At 42.3% G+C, this 19,209-nt stretch overlaps 1 protein-coding gene and 1 long non-coding RNA gene across 9 annotated transcripts in view; one reads left to right on the top strand and one right to left on the bottom strand.

Annotated features, from left to right (window-relative positions):
* The window catches only part of USO1 (USO1 vesicle transport factor), a 35,594-nt gene extending 23,489 nt beyond the window's left edge, over window positions 1–12,105 (top strand). For all 8 annotated transcript variants that reach the window (XM_030026398.2, XM_030026374.2, XM_030026372.2 and 5 more), the window contains 11 exons: window positions 2,067–2,177; window positions 2,849–2,967; window positions 3,362–3,543; window positions 4,522–4,643; window positions 5,670–5,808; window positions 7,102–7,265; window positions 7,853–7,942; window positions 8,738–8,824; window positions 9,676–9,774; window positions 10,247–10,462; window positions 11,661–12,105. In XM_030026398.2, coding sequence (XP_029882258.1) covers window positions 2,067–2,177; window positions 2,849–2,967; window positions 3,362–3,543; window positions 4,522–4,643; window positions 5,670–5,808; window positions 7,102–7,265; window positions 7,853–7,942; window positions 8,738–8,824; window positions 9,676–9,774; window positions 10,247–10,462; window positions 11,661–11,738 — 1,407 coding nt within the window. In that variant the 3' untranslated portion in view covers window positions 11,739–12,105. The remainder of the gene's footprint in view (window positions 1–2,066; window positions 2,178–2,848; window positions 2,968–3,361; window positions 3,544–4,521; window positions 4,644–5,669; window positions 5,809–7,101; window positions 7,266–7,852; window positions 7,943–8,737; window positions 8,825–9,675; window positions 9,775–10,246; window positions 10,463–11,660) is intronic.
* Window positions 12,106–13,702: 1,597 nt separating this feature from the next.
* LOC115346412 overlaps window positions 13,703–19,209 on the bottom strand; it is a 49,763-nt gene continuing 44,256 nt past the window's right edge. The window contains exons 6-8 of the long non-coding RNA XR_003925135.2: window positions 16,404–16,486; window positions 15,367–15,396; window positions 13,703–15,233 (exon numbers count right to left, since the gene is read on the bottom strand). This is a non-coding gene — a long non-coding RNA (uncharacterized LOC115346412). The remainder of the gene's footprint in view (window positions 15,234–15,366; window positions 15,397–16,403; window positions 16,487–19,209) is intronic.

The following is a 19,209-nucleotide window of genomic DNA, read 5'->3' as shown; positions in this document are numbered from 1 at the left end:
TGGCCTGTTCCTAGAGACTAAGGGTGAGCATAGGGAGGGTCATAGATTATTTTCTATATGATGTTTTAAGACCTACGATTTGTCACCTTGTGTCTTAATTCATGCTTCACTTGAAGACTGGAGTGTGAACACAGTTCTTAGCCTTACCAAGTAGGTAATAAAAAGTGGTGAGACAGCTTTTTGGGCATCCTGTCTTGCCTCTGTGGGTAAACCTGCTATATGCTAGTGAGTATCTCTTAAACATGTCTTGTCATCAGACTGTTTTGGAAATAAATGTCACCTCAGGAGCAGAAATTTGCAAGTGTTGTGCTGCATGGAAGTCATTAACTAATTACCAAGTACAAGGTAGGTAGGGGAAATGCACAATGGTGATGGGGAAAGGTAGATGAGCCAGTCCAGAGTAAAGGAGAGGGCAAGGGGACAATAGAGTTTGGTGGGGACTAGGCAACTGGCAGCGAGGCCTAGGTCAGTGGAAACCAGTTGTGGCATTCAGCTAGAAGGGTAGCAGCAAGGAAGATGTGTGTTAATACAACAGCATGACAGGGTGACAAAAAAGCTACATACCAACCTACAGCAAAGAGTAAACAATGATTGCTAGTAGGGCATGTAGTACTCACTGGGTCTCTGGAAGTGGTGACAATGATAATGATGAAAAAGGGCCAGATGCTTCCTTTCCCATGTGTGCAGCATTAGGGATGGGTGCCACAGTCTTGGTATCTGTAATCTGTGTTCTCCTTCTTTAAGAAGATGGTTTTATCTTAGTGATGGTGATACACTGGAGCAAATCACAGCACCTCAGAAGGAAGTTCTTGAAGGCAGTCACTTCAGAGCTTGGTATTTTCTTCCAGAGTTGCTGGACTTAGTTCCTGCCTGTCTTGTGGTCTGCAGTGGCAGTTGGGTAGCTCGGAGCCTGCTACAGAAGAGCTTCTTGCCAGACTGCTGCTCACTGGCTGTTTTGATGGGCAAACTGGCTTATTCAAAGACCTTGCGGGGGAGGGGGGGGGGGGAGGCTCCTTTTTTTTTTTTTTTTTTTTCAAATGCTTAGCTAAAGTTAAAAACAACACTGCCTTCAGCTCTAAAGCATAGGGATTATCAGAGACAAGGATGGAAGTTCAGTGTCTCAGGTGCAGATAACTCTCAGGCACAGACTCTTTCCTTGTTGTTGATGAATACTTCTCTCTTGCCACTGTCTTGATCTCTGTGACCACTTGTTCCAGTGTATTTTCTTGCCCCCTTTTGAAGATATCCCAGCAACTCTATACGTCTCACCTTGCCTTTGAGACTGAACTTTATCTTCCAGTTACTTTACCCACTTTATTAGGTGCTTGTGTGTGAAGCTTAGTTGTCCATGCAGGGAACATTTTTCTTGTTTGCCTTCTGAATGTTGATTACTGGAAGAGAGGTATGCTTGTTGTAACGCTGGTGTGCCCACGATATCTGCAGCAAAGGCAAGGGGGACAGAATTGAGAAGACAGTCAATTTGCAGATAAAAATGAATTTTTCCTAGTTAACAAAACCAAATACTGCAGTTAGCATTCCTCTGGCTGGCGTAATATACATATTGTCTGAACCAAAAGCCACTCCAGTATTATGCTTCTTTGCTTAGAAAATAATACTAGGAACACATGGCAATTTTTAGTCAGCAGGGGAAGTCTTAGTGATGCATCTCTTCCTATAGGGAATCCTTACCTGACTTCTTTTACACCTTGTTCCTTCTTTACAGGGGCTGTGTGTATGTTCCTTCGTTTTACCCTAGTATTAATTTTAAATGCAGAACTAATTTGTTATGATTTTACATTGATGCTAATTTGCATTGAGTCCTATTTCACATCTGTGTTGCTTGTTGTTTTGCTCTGAAAACAGTTAAATATGAATGGTTTAATGCTTATTTCATCAAAGCACTAAAGCTTTGTTCAGTATAACTAACTAATGGGTATTTTGAAAGACATTGACTTGTTTTTAAAATGATGAGGTGAAAGCAGGTGAGTTCTGAGTCAGTACAGCTTTTTCTGGTGTTTTAGTCCTTTGCTGTGGAACGATAACGATGGGAGGTTTTATTCTTTCAGGGCAGCAAAGTACAGACCAGGGTTGGACTACTGATGTTGCTTTGCACTTGGCTAAGCAACTGCTCGATTGCTGTCACCCACTTCCTTCACAATCCAGCCAATGTACCTTTTGTATCCTTGACCTGCTTGCAGAGTAGAACTGCTTGTCTAGCAATTACTTGGATTATTCATGTTCAAGTTGCAAGTTTATCTAGATCAGTTTCCAGGGATAGTGCATGACATAAAATAAAATGCACTGGGGCAAGAGATATAACCAGCCTTTTGTTGACAGTGCTCTGTGTATGCTGACCTGTCTATCAGGTGTGCATGTAAATTAAAGTACAGTAGAAAGCTATGTCATTCTGCCAGCAAAGTGTATTTTTTTTATCGCAACAAGCCCATTGATATTTTTAGTGTGACTCACGCTTATACCAAAGAGGTAGGAAGAATGCTTCCTACTTGAAGCTTATTTCGATGCTTGCTTTTCATGAAAACAATCTGACTAAAGTACATATGGCTAAACTGTCACCTTATGTAAACGGACAGTCTGTTTTGGAACAACTAAATCTCTTTGGTTAAGCAGACAGTTAGTGAGAAAAGAAATTTCAGGGAAACCACCGACTACCCAAGTCCTTCAAAACAGGAGCTAGCTTTGCGAGGGTTTCATCAGCTATTTTGCCTACTTCATAATGAAGCTCGGTTTTACATGTGAAAATAATGCTAACTGGAATTTATCCAGGGAGAAGTATGTTACATGTTTTGTGCTTATGAAATGCCTCAAATACCCTTAACAAGAGCTCTAGCTCACAGGGCAGATAGCTGAAAACCTTGGAGAAGAGGAGCAGCTCGTCCAAGGCCTGTGTGCACTCTTGCTTGGCATTTCCATCTACTACAATGACAATTCCCTGGAAAACTATAGGAAGTAAGTATGATGTACAAATAAGAGGACTGTAGGGAAAGGTTCTGTGACTGGCAGATGGTGGTTTAAGAGGCTTTTAACTGAGGCGGTGTGGTCGAGAATATTTGGTTGAATGTTTTCTATGCATATTCTTTATGGGATGCAAAGTAACTGACCCACCTCTCACTAGGCAAAGCAGATAGTTGTTTTGCATAGGTCCTCCTAACCTGTGTGTTCCTAGGTTGAGAACAGATGTCAGTGGCAACTGAAAAATTGCATCTTGAATGTGAAGCATCTAGTGCGGTTAAGACCTGACACAGATAATCAAGAGTTGTAACTGCAAAAATGACCTTGAGGGAAGGATGGGTTCTTCTCTTTTCCAGTGTTGCTCTGTGATTGATTTGTCTCTTCGCTTTAGAGAGAAGCTGAAACAGCTGATTGAGAAGAGGATTGGCAGGGAGAACTTCATTGAGAAGCTTGGCTTCATTAGCAAACATGAACTTTATTCTAGAGCTGCTCAGAAACCACAACCTAGTTTTTCTAGCCCAGACCACATGATGTTTGATCATGAATTTACCAAGCTTGTAAAGGAATTGGAAGGTGAGATGTTATGCTTATTTCTGTAGTTTTTGTGAAAAACTGATGACTGAACTACCAAATGTGCTGAATGTAACCCTCTTAAAAGTAGTGTGATGACACTACTAAAATGGAGTACTCTGAAAAACATGTTACAGTGATAGCTGTAAGTAATTATATACCCAAGCTTGCAGTTCAAGTATTTAGTAAAAATACTCCCAGTAGAAGCCCATAATCAGGGCTTGTACTAACTGGATAACTGGTTATTCTTAGGTGAAATGATTCTTAAAACATGCTGCGAGTTGCCACAATGTGGCCAAGAGGTGTATTTGCCTGTGCTCACATAGAGACTAAAGTATTGAGTGTGTACGATAGTCATAGAAGGTTGATTCATGGAAGTACGCTATCTAGGTATTTGCTGCTTCAAACTGATTCATTGAGAAAAATTATGAATGCTGAATTTCCTGGCTTGTTAGAAAATGACAGGAACTTTATTCAGTGTTTTCTGTTAATCACAAAAGAGACAAATTGTCACCATCCTTACCATCTAAGGTCCTGTTTATTAATATTGCCCAACTTAAACCACTTTAGAGAAGGAAAAAACCTTGAAGCAGCTATGGTAAAGATGGTTTGTTTTGCCCAATCACATTCAATCTGCATGTTGCCCTTGTAGTTCTGAGTCCTTCACTTATTTGCACAACCACTTGGGCAATACCTGTAGTGGAGCCATAGTGCAAGTAAAACACACCTTTTCTGATAGGAAGGACTCAAAACACCCACTTGCTGTTCTGAAAGTATGTAAAGCAGTAAGTGTGCAAACCCTGCTGTAAAAAATTTGCTATTTCCTATTTTCTTAAACCTGTTTGTGACAATTGTTTTTCCTAAAGTGCATGTTTAATTTCTAAATGCCATTAACTTAAACTGGGCGAGGCTGTGAGACTGTTGTGAGGGCAAAAAAGATATGGGAAATGGGCTTAAGTTGACAGAAACTGTTTTTGACAGGTGTCATAAGTAAAGCTATTTACAAGTCTAGTGAGGAAGATAAAAAGGAGGAGGAGGTCAAGAAGACATTGGAACAGCATGACAACATTGTGACTCACTACAAAAAAGTCATTAGAGAGCAGGTAAGAGGGAGTTACGCTGTACATCTGTTTCCGGAAGGTGTTTGTTCAGGCTTTCAGAGGCACTGCAGTGCAGTTCAATACCCGATGTTCCAAAAGAAGTAACAAGGAATCTAGCAATGCAGAAACACTTCTAAAAACACTTAAGCCAAGTTCTGGTTCAACTGAAATGTCAGTGTTTAGAATACTGATGTAAGTTTAGTTCTTTTCCTGCGGTACATCTGCTCTTTCGTGTGTTTAAGTGTTTCTTTTCAAATGAGTAACTGGAGAACTTGCAGCCCTTGGCAAAGGGATGTAATTCTTAGTTCTGTGCTCTTACCTTTGAAAAGATGACAGATGAAATGTGGCTGAATGAAGAAATGAAGTTTGTCAGTGAAGTTTTGGTATACCTGCTGTGGCTGGACTCTCAAAATTTTTTTTCTAATGGTAGTTCACTTGTTTTGTTGCCACAGCTTAGACTGAGAAGTAGAAGAGCAAAGCTAATTAAATAGCTACTGGGGAACTGAAGCAGGTGTTTTTAGTTTAGGGATCTGGAATGGACACAGAGTATAGTGGTACATATGGAATTAAGGGGTACTTTGGAACTGCCAGTGAGGCTTTATTGAACATGTGATGACTGCAATTACCACAACTTCTTTAAAGACTATTGAAGTGGACCAAATGCATGCAGGCTTCAGTGTGATGGAGAAAAACTAGCGTCATCAGCTTCCATATATTTCCTTTTTCTCTCTTCTGCTGTCCCTGGTGTGGGGATGCTGGAGGTTTCCAAAAGATTCAGAAGGCATTGGTCTGGTGTGACAGGCCTCTTACGTATTCCCCAGGCTTTTTTTGTAGGAATAGCTATCTAGGTTTGCATGAGGCTTTTCTGCTAACCTGTCACAGGTAGCACTGACAGTATCACAAACCAGTAACATGTAATGATGGAGTTAAGGTTTTTTTTGTCTTTATTTGCCTTCCTGACAGTATTGTGTTCAAAAGTGTTATTACTCTTAAGTGTTGTGGTTTTTTTTTTTCCTTCCCCTGTCACAGGACCAGGAGCTTGAAGAATTGAAACAACGTATTAACACTTTAACATCTCAAAATGAACAGCTCCAAGCAACAGTTACACAGCAAGTGTCACAGATACAACAGCATAAGGACCAATATAATCTCCTGAAAGTACAGCTAGGTAGGCTTCAGAAAGAATAATAAAAAATAATCTTGCTAGTGCAGAGATCTTTTGTGATCTATGGCAAGCTATGGAAAAAGTCCAGCAGACAACCTTCTATCGCTTCAGGCATGCTGTTTTATGTTCTGCAGCTTATGAAAACTTCCCATAGAGATAAAATACACTTTTTTCAAGTTGGTATTGAGCATTGCAGACAATTTGGTTGAAGCATCAGATTTGCTCCATTACTAAAAATACTAGGTTTTGCTTTAAGTGCCTTTAAAGTTACAGAATAAAGCACAGTGAGAACCAAGAGGACATCTTGAAAATGTGAATGAGGTATAATTTGTTCTTGCTTTGTGCTTAACTCTTGAATCTCTTGAAATAACATTGGTGTTTTCTGCAAGATCTGTTTGACAACTCGAGCTAGGGCCTATCTGCCATGTAGGTCTGCTCATGGGGAAAACAAGCACTAGAAGAAGACCGCTGTAGACCAGACAGTTCACTTACATGGACACATAGAAATACTGGTATTAGCAATAGCTTCTGACCTGATCTGGTATCACTTTGGTTGCCTGTGATGGAAAACAAAGCCCTTCCTTGCCACCCTAGCTGCTTTCCTGCAGGTGTGCCTGCTGAGGGGTGAGAGCTGAAGCTTGCTGTACAAACTGTTGGCTACTAGAGAGCTGCTGGTAGAGGCTTTCTACACCTTTGTTTTCTGAAGTTAGTCCAAAAGAGTTGTTGCCTGTTCATAGTTAGAACATGAAAGGATGGGCCATGGTATGTGCTGAAGTTTGGGTCTGTGAATGAAGAAACGATTTAGGGAAGAACTGCAGTATGGCAGATGTGCAAGATGGGGCCTGTTACTGCCACTAGAGAGATTGCTAACTGAATGCTTACATCGGGACAGTATATTCAAGATATTCCAAGGTCAGGATGCCTGATAAGCTGGGTATGACATGATTTCAAAAAGTACTTCTGCCTTCAGGATTTTTTAGGATTAAAAATACAGAAGGAAACAATTGTCCTTCAGAATGATTTGTCGCTGAACTTAATTTGGATGAACTGAATGACTGGAGCAGCATGCAGGTGCAGCTACAAATATGTACTTGAAGGAATGGCAATTTAGAGCTCTTTATTTAGCTTTTTGATAGAGAGTTCTTAATACTTTGCTGTGGTTCTCAATTTAGAATGGCTTGTATTGCCCTGCGGAGTGGGAGAAGGATGGGCAGTAATACTTTAACTGATCTGTTTGAAGCTAACTTCAAAATAATGTTGGTGTTTGTGACCTTAGTTATAAAATCTGTCTTTCAGGAAAGGACACTCAGCATCACAATTCCCACGGTGATACGTTTCACATGAATGGCATTCAGACGGAAGAAGTGAGCAAATTGAAAGAGGAGTTGGAAGAATGGAAAAACAAGCATGAACTGTTGCAAGGGCAGTTACGGGAAAAGGATTCTGTGATTGAAAAATTGGTAAGCGCTGTCTCAGCAGAGCTTGATGCAGCTTACAATTCCTGTTTTCAAATGTAGTCTGCCTTAAGCTGTGAAGTCCTCATGATGGCAGGCAAGCAATCCTATCTGATTGCATGCTAGTAATAGGAAATATGGTGGGAGGTGGCTTGAGCAGAGCCTTTTCTGCTTCATGGTGTTCCCAAGAGTAATTTGTGCAGCTCACTTGTTGTAATGTAGAATCAGTGGGTTTTAGCATGTTTTGGGTGGGAAAAAATGGTAGGTGTCTCCTAGGAGCTTAGTGGCGGTGATGCCTAAGATATTTATGGTGGCCTGCTTGTCAAAATGCAGGATGACACATGCTGCTTTTATTTTGTGCATGTCTTCTGCATTTCAATTAGTGAAAGATGCTTTTGTATTCGCCTTAGAGGAGACCATCCAGCTGCTCTTGTGTAATTGAAGAGCTTCATGATGTGCCATTTCTTAGCCTGTTTGCACCTTCTCTGCTGGGAACTTCAATCATGCAAGCACATGGTTTGCTTTGTGTTCTGACAGCATGACTATATTTAGTCTGTCTGGTTCTATGGCTGATTTTCCTGTTGCTATTACAGAAGTCTTCACAGTTGGAAATAGGAACAACAGAGCAGTCTTCACAGACCAGCAAATCTGGTAGCTTGGAGCACAATAATGAACTACAAAAGGTGAACTTGTGGTATTTCAGCAAAGCTGCAGTGAACAGTGGTAGCTCGGGATGGGAAGGGAGCTTTGCCCAACTTGAGGGAGGAGCATGGATTCCCGAGCATGTTGATGTTTTTAATGGTATACCTTTATGTGATGATGGTAGTAATCTTGGAGCATCAGGATTATGCATCCAAAAATTAATCAGTTTTTTTCGCTAAGCAAGTTTGAGCCAGCAGAAGACACTGCAGCTGACTCTTCAGACTTGCAAAATCTATCTGTTTATTCATGGCAAAACATACCTTCAAATGTTGATAGGACAGCTTCCAGGTATTAGATGTACAGCATAGAGTAAGTGTTTAAATATGTGCAGATTCAGTAAAGTAAGGTAGCTCTTGCTCAAAAAATACCTACCAGAGTTGCTCTGATTAGACAACTAATAATGCCTAGATTGGTTAAGTCAAAATGGGTTTCTGCACCAAGAATGGTAATGTATAGAGGATGCTAATGGGAGTGCTGGTGGTGTGAAACACCTTTATAAACACAACTGTGGCTCAGACAGGTGCCTTGGTTGGGCATTCCAGAGAAAAGAGTTTTTAAGAGCAGGGTGGAAAATGGTGCATGTTGCTGAACTAGTTTTGTTGTCTTGAGAAATGGTTGCTGTGCTCTCATTGAGACAGAGATGCGGTTTTCCTCTCGTGTATGCTAGTATGAAGCAGTTAGTCTGGTAGCATTTAACTTATGAAGAATTTAACATGAATAACTACCTTGCTTTATCAAATTAACTTATAAGTATGTTTTGTCTCTGTTTCCCAAAGGAATTAGAAATGCTCAGGAGTCAGATACAACTACAGTCTGCAGAAATCTCTAAGCTTCAGATGGAGAATCAAAAGCTACAAGTAATGGTACCAGTGAAAAAGTTCCTTATTTTCTCTTCGGCAACTAAATCTTGAAGACTTGCTTTCCTGCTTACGCTGGGCAGAACATCAAGTGTTAAATTCAATGTACAGATCATTTGAGAGAGGAAGGCTTTTTTTTTTTTTAACACTTCTGCTGTCAAAGTCTTAGGTGCTCTGATACAAGGTGCCATTGCATGTGTGTTGGCCCTGTGTGGCCATGAGGCAGAGGCACATTTAAGTGCTCCGTGCTGCCACCAGTTGTCAAGACAACCTCATTGCCACCCTACAGACTGCCTACCTTTCCTAGAGCTTTGGCTTAAATGTAGTACAACTGGAGAAGAAATTGTCTTGAATGTGTGCCATGTTGCAGTTTCAGCTGTAAGACAGTTGCTGTGTTTTGAAAATAGTAACTTTGGGTAGGGCTGGCTGCGACTAAACTATTGCTGTTTTTAGTAGTTGCATATGAAGATTCAGATATTTAGCCTAATAAAAAAAAAAAAAAATCTTTGGCACTTAAGAAGCATCTGAATGAAGGCTGGTGGTCTGTAATAAACAGGGTCTGCCTAGACAAAAAAACCTAACAGTCTCTATTTAGAGTGCAACTTCTATGAAATAAGGGTTGCACCTTGTGTTCTCCTTTCTGTGTGCATGTGCGTTATGTGTTTATTGAGACCGCAGGAATCACAGATCTGTCTCCTAATGCCTTGCAGTGCAGGATGTATGTAACTACCACACCTTGGCTATGCTGTAAGAAGAAAATATGCTTTTAAATTCTACAGCTGATTGTATAATGTTTTAGCTTGTTGTCTTTATATGTGAGACATTCGGTGCTCTGATACTGAATTTCTTGTCCACAGAACATAACTGCAGATCCTCTGTTAGGAGACAGCAGTGCAAGAGCAGCAAACAACTCTGAATTGGAGGGACGCCTTGAGCAAGAAATAAAAGAACTGAAGGTTGGTAGTGGGTGAACACCAAACCAAGGCACTTGATACTCAGCCATTGGGTACGGGGACTTATACAATAGGAAAAGCTCTGGGTGGAAGTGGTTTGTTTCCTCTGCATCTGAAGTTTTTCAGGCTATGTAGGGGAAGTTGGGTGTGTCTCCTTCATTTTTCACTTGGGAAACGTAGGCCTTGTCTGCTTTAAATGAGTTGGTAAGGACAGTGTAGGAAATAGCTTTACTGTGACATGGGCAGTCCAGTTGGGCTGAGAGAGAGGTAGTCACTGTTAAGACATCTACCTACCTTATTCCTGGTTGTTAGTAAGGGGAGTTTGGGTAAGGAAGTGCGTGGGAGCAAGGCCACAGGGCACTTTGTGGGGTTGGAGCTGTTACAGGTAATGTATGGAATGTGTTTGTAGGAAACAAGGCTTCAGCTGTTCCTATGCTTATGGTCTAACTTGGTGGGGGATTTTTCCTGTTGCCAGAGTGAAGTCAAAGCCCTTTCTGAGGAAAAAGAATCACTAAAACAGCACCTGGATTCATCTAGTAGTACGGTTGCTATCTTGCAAGATGAGAAAAGTAAACTTCAGCAAGAAGTTGCAGAATCAAAGAAAGAACAGGATGATCTTCTGGTGCTTTTGGCTGACCAGGATCAGAAGCTATCTGCACTGAAGATCAAATTGAAGGATCTTGGTGTACCGGTAAGCAAAACAAAGGGTTGAATGAGTTCTCGGGTCCAAGGAAGGTCTGAGCAGTCCGGGTATGGTGATACTTGATCCAGTAAGTCTGGTGAGGCATCTTCCTATAAATGGAGGGCTGTTAAATCTACCAGGGTTGCTTTCTCAACTTAATTTGGCAGCCAGCAAAAAAAGATGATGGCTGCCCCTTGAAAGAAGTCTTCAGCTTATGGATGTTGAGGGGTACCTGCCAAACACCTGTAAGGAAAAGAATGTGTCATGTATGTGTCTGGGATGATACCTGACCACGTGCCTGGCCTTGCTATGGTTTATCCTGGCTGCCAACTAGAAAGCAGGTGATGGCCTCGTTACAATCCTAAGGGATTGTTCCACAGATAATACAAGTGATAACTAGAAAGCTTTAGTCTGCTTCTTAAGCAGCACTGTGAAATGTCAAGGCAGTTTCTGGGAGCCTTGTCTTCTGGGGGGTTTCTTGGAAGAATCCTTGTGACTTGCAGCTGGACATGTGACTGGAAGGTGGACAAAAAGCTGTTGTGCTGCAGTTACTGTGGCTGAACACCAGGCTCGGGCCTGGGTTTCCTATTGGGAGACAATTGTTCTGTCCTTTATGCAGTCCTTCTTAAAGGAAGGATTATGTTTTCGTTGTTAACAGTCATCTGGCTTAGCTTCACCTGCAGGAATAGGGTTTTAAAGAGTCCGGTGCACAGAGGCATTATTTGTTTTTGAAAGTATTTGTAGCAAGTGTATATTCTCTAAGTAGCTGAAGAATCTTTTCAGTCTGTTTGACTTTTAAATGACTAAATAGGGAGGAAGTACCCCAGAAGACATTAGCAGCTTCACTCGTGGCATTGCAAAGCACTGGACGGACACGTTTTCCTCCTCAGCCTATCTGGTGAAGAATGCGGGTTTTAGTTGATGCAGTGAAGTGTGTATGAAGTTGCTTATTTGCATATACGGGACAGAACTGATGGTGCTGAATGGAGGCTGTTGTTTCCAGTAGTCAGCCATCCTTAGCATAAAACTTAAACTGTGTGACATTACAAGACGACAATTGCCTTTATTAAGCGGTAACTGATACAGCATGGTAATTTTAGGTTAGCTTAAAGCTTATTTTCACTCCCTCAGTGTTTGTCTTGCCTTCGAAAGGCTGGATTAGAGTAAGGGATGATAACTGATCACAACAGATCTTTCTTCATTTCAGGTTGAGGATGAAGATGATATTGAATCTGGAGATCAAGGGGATGAAGATGAGGATGGGGATGAAGAGGAGCAAGACTAGAATGCTTTTGTGTGTTACCATGAAAACTAGATTGCATTGGGAAAAAGAAGTATTATTGGTATACAAAGCAAAACATCTGCTTATGAGAAGCAGATGGAAAAATGGCAACTGTGGGACTAGTTATAAATTACTGAAGTGTTTGAAAACCCTTCATACTAGGTAAAGCAAAGAAAAATCACTGTTTAAGTTCTACATGAGTATCCCAAATTGTACTTGTTTAGAAGTTGCTTTAGACACTGTTTAAAGCATGGGGATGACAATGTTGCTGCCTCAGTTCATTGTCATGGACGGAAGTTCTGTGCATTTGTCTATGGTTTTAACCTTCTTGAACTCTTAACATAATTAAATACAAAAGTATTTGGTTTAACATCTGTCAAATGGAGTCATTGCCCCTGCCTTCAACATGGAGCTTTACTGTAATTCGTGGCTTCCTTCAAAAGAGCAGGGGTGAGGTGTAAGGGTTGGGGTGGCGGCAGTGCATGGTGGCCACGCTGCAGGCCTCGTGGGCTGGTTCTCTAGGTGTGAATGGACCTGCACAGCATCGAGTGCCTTGACACCTGATACGGCTGCATTCGGAACCTCCCGGGGGGAACCACAACGCTATGTGAATAACATGGAAGAGGTTTCACAGAAACCTGTGCTAGAAAGGTAGCGTTTTTAAGAAGAATCTCTATGGAAAAACAAAGACCAATACACTCTTTCTAAAGATCTAATGTGCTACCCAGTCAGCATAAAAATAAGTAAGAATCTCGTTGACTACTTCAGTAAGGAAATGAAAACTACTATGATTTATATAACTTATTGGTTCTTGATGAGTGAATAAAAGATAAAATTTTAAAAGAAAAAACTGAATACAGTAAATGCTTTAATTTCTTTTTTTGGTAATAAAAATAGGTATGTCCACTTAGTACTCATTCATTTAATTTTCTTGTCCTGTTTTAATAAAATATATTTTAACACACATGTAAAATTGTCTAAAACCAGTCTAGGGTGGCAGATGAAATTAATAATACACCATGTGCTGGGGCTCTTATACGAGCGTAGGGGGATGCTGGTTCAGTTTTTGCATTTTTCAACAATATAGACTCCAGTAGCTGCTTAACTGCCTTAGACTTTTTTTTTTACTTTTTTAAATAAAATCATTCCTTAAGCAGATGATAATTTGATGAAGACCAGTAAAGAAAGACTTTTTTTAAGTGCTTTTAAACACTCAGTGTGTGCTTAACATGAAATGGTTGGAAGGAGTAGTTTAAATAAGCTCCATTCTTGCACACCATCCTTGAGCAGATTTTTGGAATTGGGAGGGAAAAGAGCCAAAGATGAGAAGCAATGGTAGACTAGGAGCTGAAAGATGCTCTGTGTGTGTGTGATTTTACTTCTGTACAACAATGCCTGGTTCTTACCTTCAATCTGACTTGCTTTCTGCTGAACACTGCACATAAACAAAGAGCTGGGAGCAAACAGCTCACAGGTGTTACCTGTCCACCTTCTCTTTTTCTATGCAAAATCCAAGAATGAGGGCAGAAGTGTGCAGGCCCCAGAAAGCTATTGGAGAGGTCTTTGCCATGTTTATGTACGTAGCAAGCGTGACACATAGATTTATTGATAAAGGTACTTTGATTCTGAGGCAGTACTTGTTCTTTTTTTTCCTAAGGCAGGGGATGCATAAACTAAAACAACTAGAAAAGCCAGCATGGAAGGCCTGAAGTGCTCTTGCTGCTTGTTCAGTCATGTGAACAAGTGCTAAAAGAATTGACAGCTTTCCTGCTTGCAAACCCTTGTCAAAAACGCATGGCATGACTTTAGCCCCATTTAGTGACTTAGGCAAGTTTCTCTTCCTAGTATGACTATAACCTCTTCTTCATACGAAACAGAATAAAGAAGATAACTTGTGGCCATTGTTCAAGTGGAAGGTGGTACAATAGCAGCAGTGACAGCTTAATGCGTTTTTGGGTTTTTTTTAATTTTTCAGTGCTAAGAGGGGAAGTGAAGGTTATTTGCTTTGCTAAGGGGGTGCTGGATCTCTTGTGTCAAACGTGATTGAGTGATATGTGACATTTAAAATTAGCAGTGGAACTGATAATAATTAGCGTAATGTTATGCCCAAGCTTTCGGTGTTGGGACTTGGTACAAAGTTGAAGTGGTATGCTACAATCCTTACAGATATTACAGTCACAAGATGGGATTTTTTACAAATAGCTGAAAAATTTAAGTACCCTGCTCCCTCTGTGTGCATGGATATAGGCTGGTATTTTTTATCTTTTGAAGAGTCTGTTTGTGACTAGGGTTCTCCTTCAGGCACAATGCAATGGGAGTCTTTTAAGCATGGTGCCTGTAATCTGTTAAAAGAAAAAAATTAATTTAAATCTAGACTTTATGGTAGCGGTTTTATAAAATGATCTAGATCATTTTAGTTATCGGGTCCTCTAACACTAACGTTCGGTTAGACTTGCCTAAATTGAATTTTGTCATCACAGTGTCTTCTGCAAGCCTTAACCTAAACTACTTGTGAGTGTTGGAAGCTATGTGTACCTTTCAGTTTTTCCTTTCAGTGCATTTAAGCTTTAGGTAGTTCTGGTCTCATTTACTGTTGTATTTGCTTGCTACCATGTGCTGTCTCACCTGACCAGATTCAAGGCCTGTTAACTAGTCCCACTAGAGCTTATTGCTGTGTGCTTGAAACATACAATTAAATAAGCTGGTAATCAGACTGGGGCTGGAGCTGTCCTGCTAGTTTCAATGTCTCTTACATAAATGGTGTTGGTAAGAATCGCAGTGAGATTTTTTACTCCAACCCAGAGCCTAACATGGGGGTTCCTAGAGGTCAGTGAGAGGTCTTCTAATGTAACCAGGGCTACAGCTGGGCTTGCTAGACATGTAACTATACCCATAGAAAGGAAGGACATGCTCACTTTTTAAGGAGTGTACATTTGCACTTATTCAGTCACTAGTGTTATCACCTGAAGAACTGGGAGCTCCTTTCTGTATGTCTTGGGAAAGTCAGTCTTAAAAATGCCATTTTTTATGAACCTTGTTAGAGGTGACAGGTTCAGTACCCAGGTGTCCTGTGAGCATTGGCATTGCCATTCCCTGCTGTCAGCAGTACCACCCCCAAGGAATTGGTGACAGTTTGTCCTACCTTATTTAGACAAGACAGACCTACTTATTTATATTTGCTTGAACCTCTTCCCCCATCACTGTCAGCTGTCCTGTGAAGCAGTGCTTTTCTTTGGAAGTGTTGGATCCTTCAGTAGAGAACAAAGGTGGCAATGGAGAAGGAGTGGTGTCAGGAAGCCTCATGGCTTTGTCATGTATGGAGAGCCTGGAAAGCTGATGTGGCCTGGAGCGCTGGCCCAGCGGGGAAATCTCCCCATGTCCCGCTAGGTGATCTGTGACCTTGCAGTCTCTTTGTCTATTCTACGCACCTTTTACATTGCCCCAGATGTTTTTACTTTATTGTCTTCTGGGTGCCTTTCTGTGCAGTCTCTAAAAATGCTGTGGGCAGAAATAAACAGATATTTATGTAAGTGGTTCTTCAGTATGTGATCATGCCCTAGGAGGCAAGCGTGCCTCTCTAGAGTAAAGGGAAGGGGAACAGAGAAAGGAAGATAGGGGAAAATAAACGAACCTTTTCCTTACACTGATGAGATGGAATCACCTGAAAAATAAGCATTAACACAGAGTCAGTATGTGAAAGCACAAGGCACGTGATGGATGGTCTGGACGGATCTCGATGAGGAGCTGTTAATCTAGCAACCTTACCTGGACATCAGTGCCACTCCCAAAAGGTGGTATGCCACAGCATTTTTTTCTTGCCGTTCTCTGCAGTGTTACGCTTAGGAAGTTCTTCCTTTTGGATGCAACTTCAAAATGTTTGAAGTCACAAAAAATGAAGGAAGAGATAACTAGGTGGGGTAGGAAGTTCAGGAGACAGACAAACTGGTTACAAACAGGTTTTAAAGAAGCCTGCTCAAAGTGCTTTTCCCAATTAGAAAACCTGTTCTTTTGATTATTTTATTGCACCATCCTAGTAGTATATCTTCCTGCTGGTAGTAGACGGGTCTGGATTATAACTGTATTATTGTCAAATGGGTGGCCTTTGCCCAGAAGGTATTCACTTGACTGTGCATTCTTGGCTGTGTCATGAAAATTAGATTTATTCTTAATTTTTTGGAATCTTTTCTTGTCCCATCATGATTGGAACATCATCAATGCAGGGTGTTTTTCCTCACTCTGCGCACATTTGGATCTTTTCCATGTAGTTTCTTTATAGTCAAAGCAAGCAACTTGGGACAGTGAGAAGGTAAATAACATCATAGATTTCTAGGTTGCTTGTTGCACATACTGACATTGATACAGATAAACAGGCCAAACAGGTACCAGGAGTTAAGAGCAGAAGCAAGTAATTCTGATTACTGTATGCTAACAGTAGAATACCATAACCCACTTAGAGTCCAGAGCTGGTACTTACGTGCCATGTCCCGACCAGGCAGTGTGGATCCCTTCATATACACCCTTTTCAGTGCAAGAGTTTTCAGTAAAGGTCCAGAGCTGCCTGGTCTGAACATGGGAAGTCTTCATAATTTCTTTAAGACGGCTGCTACACCATTTTCTGGATCAGTTGTTTGCAAAGTACGGACTTCAGGGAAGCAAAAGCAGCCTTACCTGTGTTACGCAGCCTCTGCCTGCTGCTGGTCTTCTGCGAGCTCAAAAATTGCCAAACCCTCTTCATTTGTTTGAAGTTCTTCCTAGAAAATAAAATCAAAACAAAGTGTTCAGCAGCGCATACAGGCTTAAGAGATTCCCCAGCCTGTGCCGTGCTCAGGTAAGATGGGTGTGGGTGTCCGTGAAACGCAGCTGCTCACTAAAGCCCTTCTGCCAGCTGTCAGTGCGGTCAGTGTTCGGCGGTGGGAGCGGGACTTAATGCTGGCAAACCTGACACCTTGCGGGGTGGGTCTGGTGCCCCCATACCACCTGCAGCGTCCTTCTCCCTTCCATCAAGAAGATTTTTAACCATTTTGCACTCCCCTGGCCACCTTGCTCATTGAACCGGTCCATCCCATGAGCAAGGTTTGCCATTGTCCCACAGGGTGGTTCCTCCTTCAGCCCCCAAGAGACACTGGAGGAGAACCAGGACCTTTTCTCCTGTTCCTTCCGAGTGCCCAAGTGTTTGCCGAACAGCATCTCCACTTTAAATAAATTGCTGACTGGGTTACCCCAGCCTCGAGCATTCATGAGCAAAGGGACAGCAGTTGCAAATGACAATTGCCATCAAACAAGAGAGAAATCCCTGTGGTTGGCTGAGTTGTGCACTTTTCTTCTCTAGCACAACTCCATTGTGAAAAGAGAAGTGAAAGACATTTTTTTATTTGCTCACTATCCCTCTCAATTGCTATTTAAGGTGGGACTCTGTCGTACTACTTATTTCTCTCTGTTGCACCACTTGGCACATTTCTAAATCACACCTTCTACCTGCATGGCACTGTTGTGTGCGTGCATTTGCAGTCTGTATGAAACAGCCTCGCCAGTGACCCTTTGCAGAAATCGGTGTTGGGAAGTGACATCTACAGCTCGAGTCCCCACCAGGCCACATGTTCTAGCTCACCTGGCATGCCGATCCCACTAAAATGATTTTTGAAAAACCACAGGCTCTCACTGTGGAGGCAAGTGGTGAATCTATGTCACTAGATAGGTAACTGTGGCACGCACTTACAAACTGCTCTCTGCTGATTTTATAGCACTGTTGTGAAGCCTGTACGTTTTTCTATATATATCTGACTCCTTTGCTCCATGAAGCAGGCGAAGAACATGACATATATTTGCAATGACATTTCAGAAACAAGAAATGGGTCTGGACAAGCCTGTGATCACTTCCTACCACTTATATAAGAAACCAATAAACTTATGACACTGTTCTTCATAAAGGACATCCTACTGGGAGCAAACTGTGATGCAATGGACTCGGATCCTGAGGCTGATGTGAAGGTCAGGCCGAGCCTGAAAATACCATTGGTGCATAGTGTTGCGCCTTGAAGCTGAAAAATTCACTGCTGGGCAAAGAGGAGACAGTCAGTGGTCATTAACGGTTGCTTGCAGGCAGCACGTGTTTCACTAGAAGCAGTATAATAAATCACAGGGCAGACAGCCTGCTTGATTGGAGGGAGATACTAGTGCCAGTCAAGAAGAGCCGTTCCTCTTCAGTCTGGTGCATTTACACATGGGAAGATCCTTGAGAAAGCATGTGCTCTGGGTTTACTGTTACAGAGGGGCCTCAGACCAACCCCCGTGACAGCAAGCGACAGATGAGCTCAGCACCAAGGAAAATGAATTACCCCCATCGTCAGTGAGACCTGAGGTGCAGGACAGCTAAGACCCCCCCCCCAGCCACATCAGCAGATGCAGCCGTTGCAGCCAGATCCATATCTCCTTACTGACCCGGGGTGTTGAGGCTACGTGACGGACTGGGTGAGAGAGGTACTTCCCAGCTCACAAGGCTGACACCAAGCACACAGGTCACAAAATCAGACCCACACTACAAGAATGAACCATTTCTGACTCTGCTGTTGCTGCATCTCCATTTAGGCAAGGGAAGAACAGTCTGACTTTTATGCCAGTCCCTGGCTGTGCCTGGAAGTGTCACCAAGAAAATCAACAGGGCAGTATGGAGATGTGCTCTGCCCGCATCTAAAACAGTCAGCGCGGGAGGACTACGCCCCACATCCAGAGAGCGAGAAGGTTCTCATCTAAGTTTTACGACCAACGAGGGGTTCCCAGAGCTTCCCTGACGGCTGCTGAGTTGTCTGGTGCAGCCAGGGCTCTTGGCAGGGCAGGGATTTCTAAACACCCTGTCTTACACCACGGAGCCATGTGGTAAGCCCGAGGAAGGCAAGTTCTGCATCCACAATACAAAACCAGCTTGCTCTTCAGCTTCTTGGCTCTCCAAGTTGGGGCCAAAAACAGCTGGTACCTACGCACCTAGTTGTGCTGGCCCCCGCTTTCCAACAGAGCAGGAGCCAACTTGCGGAAGCACACAAGTCTAAGGAGAAGCTTTGCTGGCACTTGCATGATTCTCAATTTGCTTCTTGAACTCCCAATCACCTGCTCCTCCCCCTGCAGACAGATTTGTTGCCTGTATCTTAACATATTTCCAGGGATGTTACCTGAAAGACCTTTCTTATTCATGCTGTATCATCTGACTTACCCCAAGTTTTAGCCTGTCCCCTCTATTCATACCTACTCTTTCAGAATGAAGTGCAGAGTGGAACAAAAGGTCTGCATAGCTGCTATTCGCAACTTAAGACACGAAATAGGCGTGAAATGGTAGGATCTCTGCCGCCTCGGTGGAGGACGGGCCAGGTTGCCGCATGCTCACAGCTCTAACTCTACAGGCTCCCTCTGTGGTGTGTACTTACACCAGTAAATCCGCCGCGGATGTGGCCATTTCACTGGGTAAAGAGCTTAGCTCCTGGAT

This window comes from Aquila chrysaetos, chromosome 1, assembly GCF_900496995.4.
Source record: "Aquila chrysaetos chrysaetos chromosome 1, bAquChr1.4, whole genome shotgun sequence".
NCBI classification, from domain to species: domain Eukaryota; kingdom Metazoa; phylum Chordata; class Aves; order Accipitriformes; family Accipitridae; genus Aquila; species Aquila chrysaetos.
Note: the sequence above shows the minus strand (reverse complement) of the source record. Positions and strands in the feature narration are given on the sequence as shown.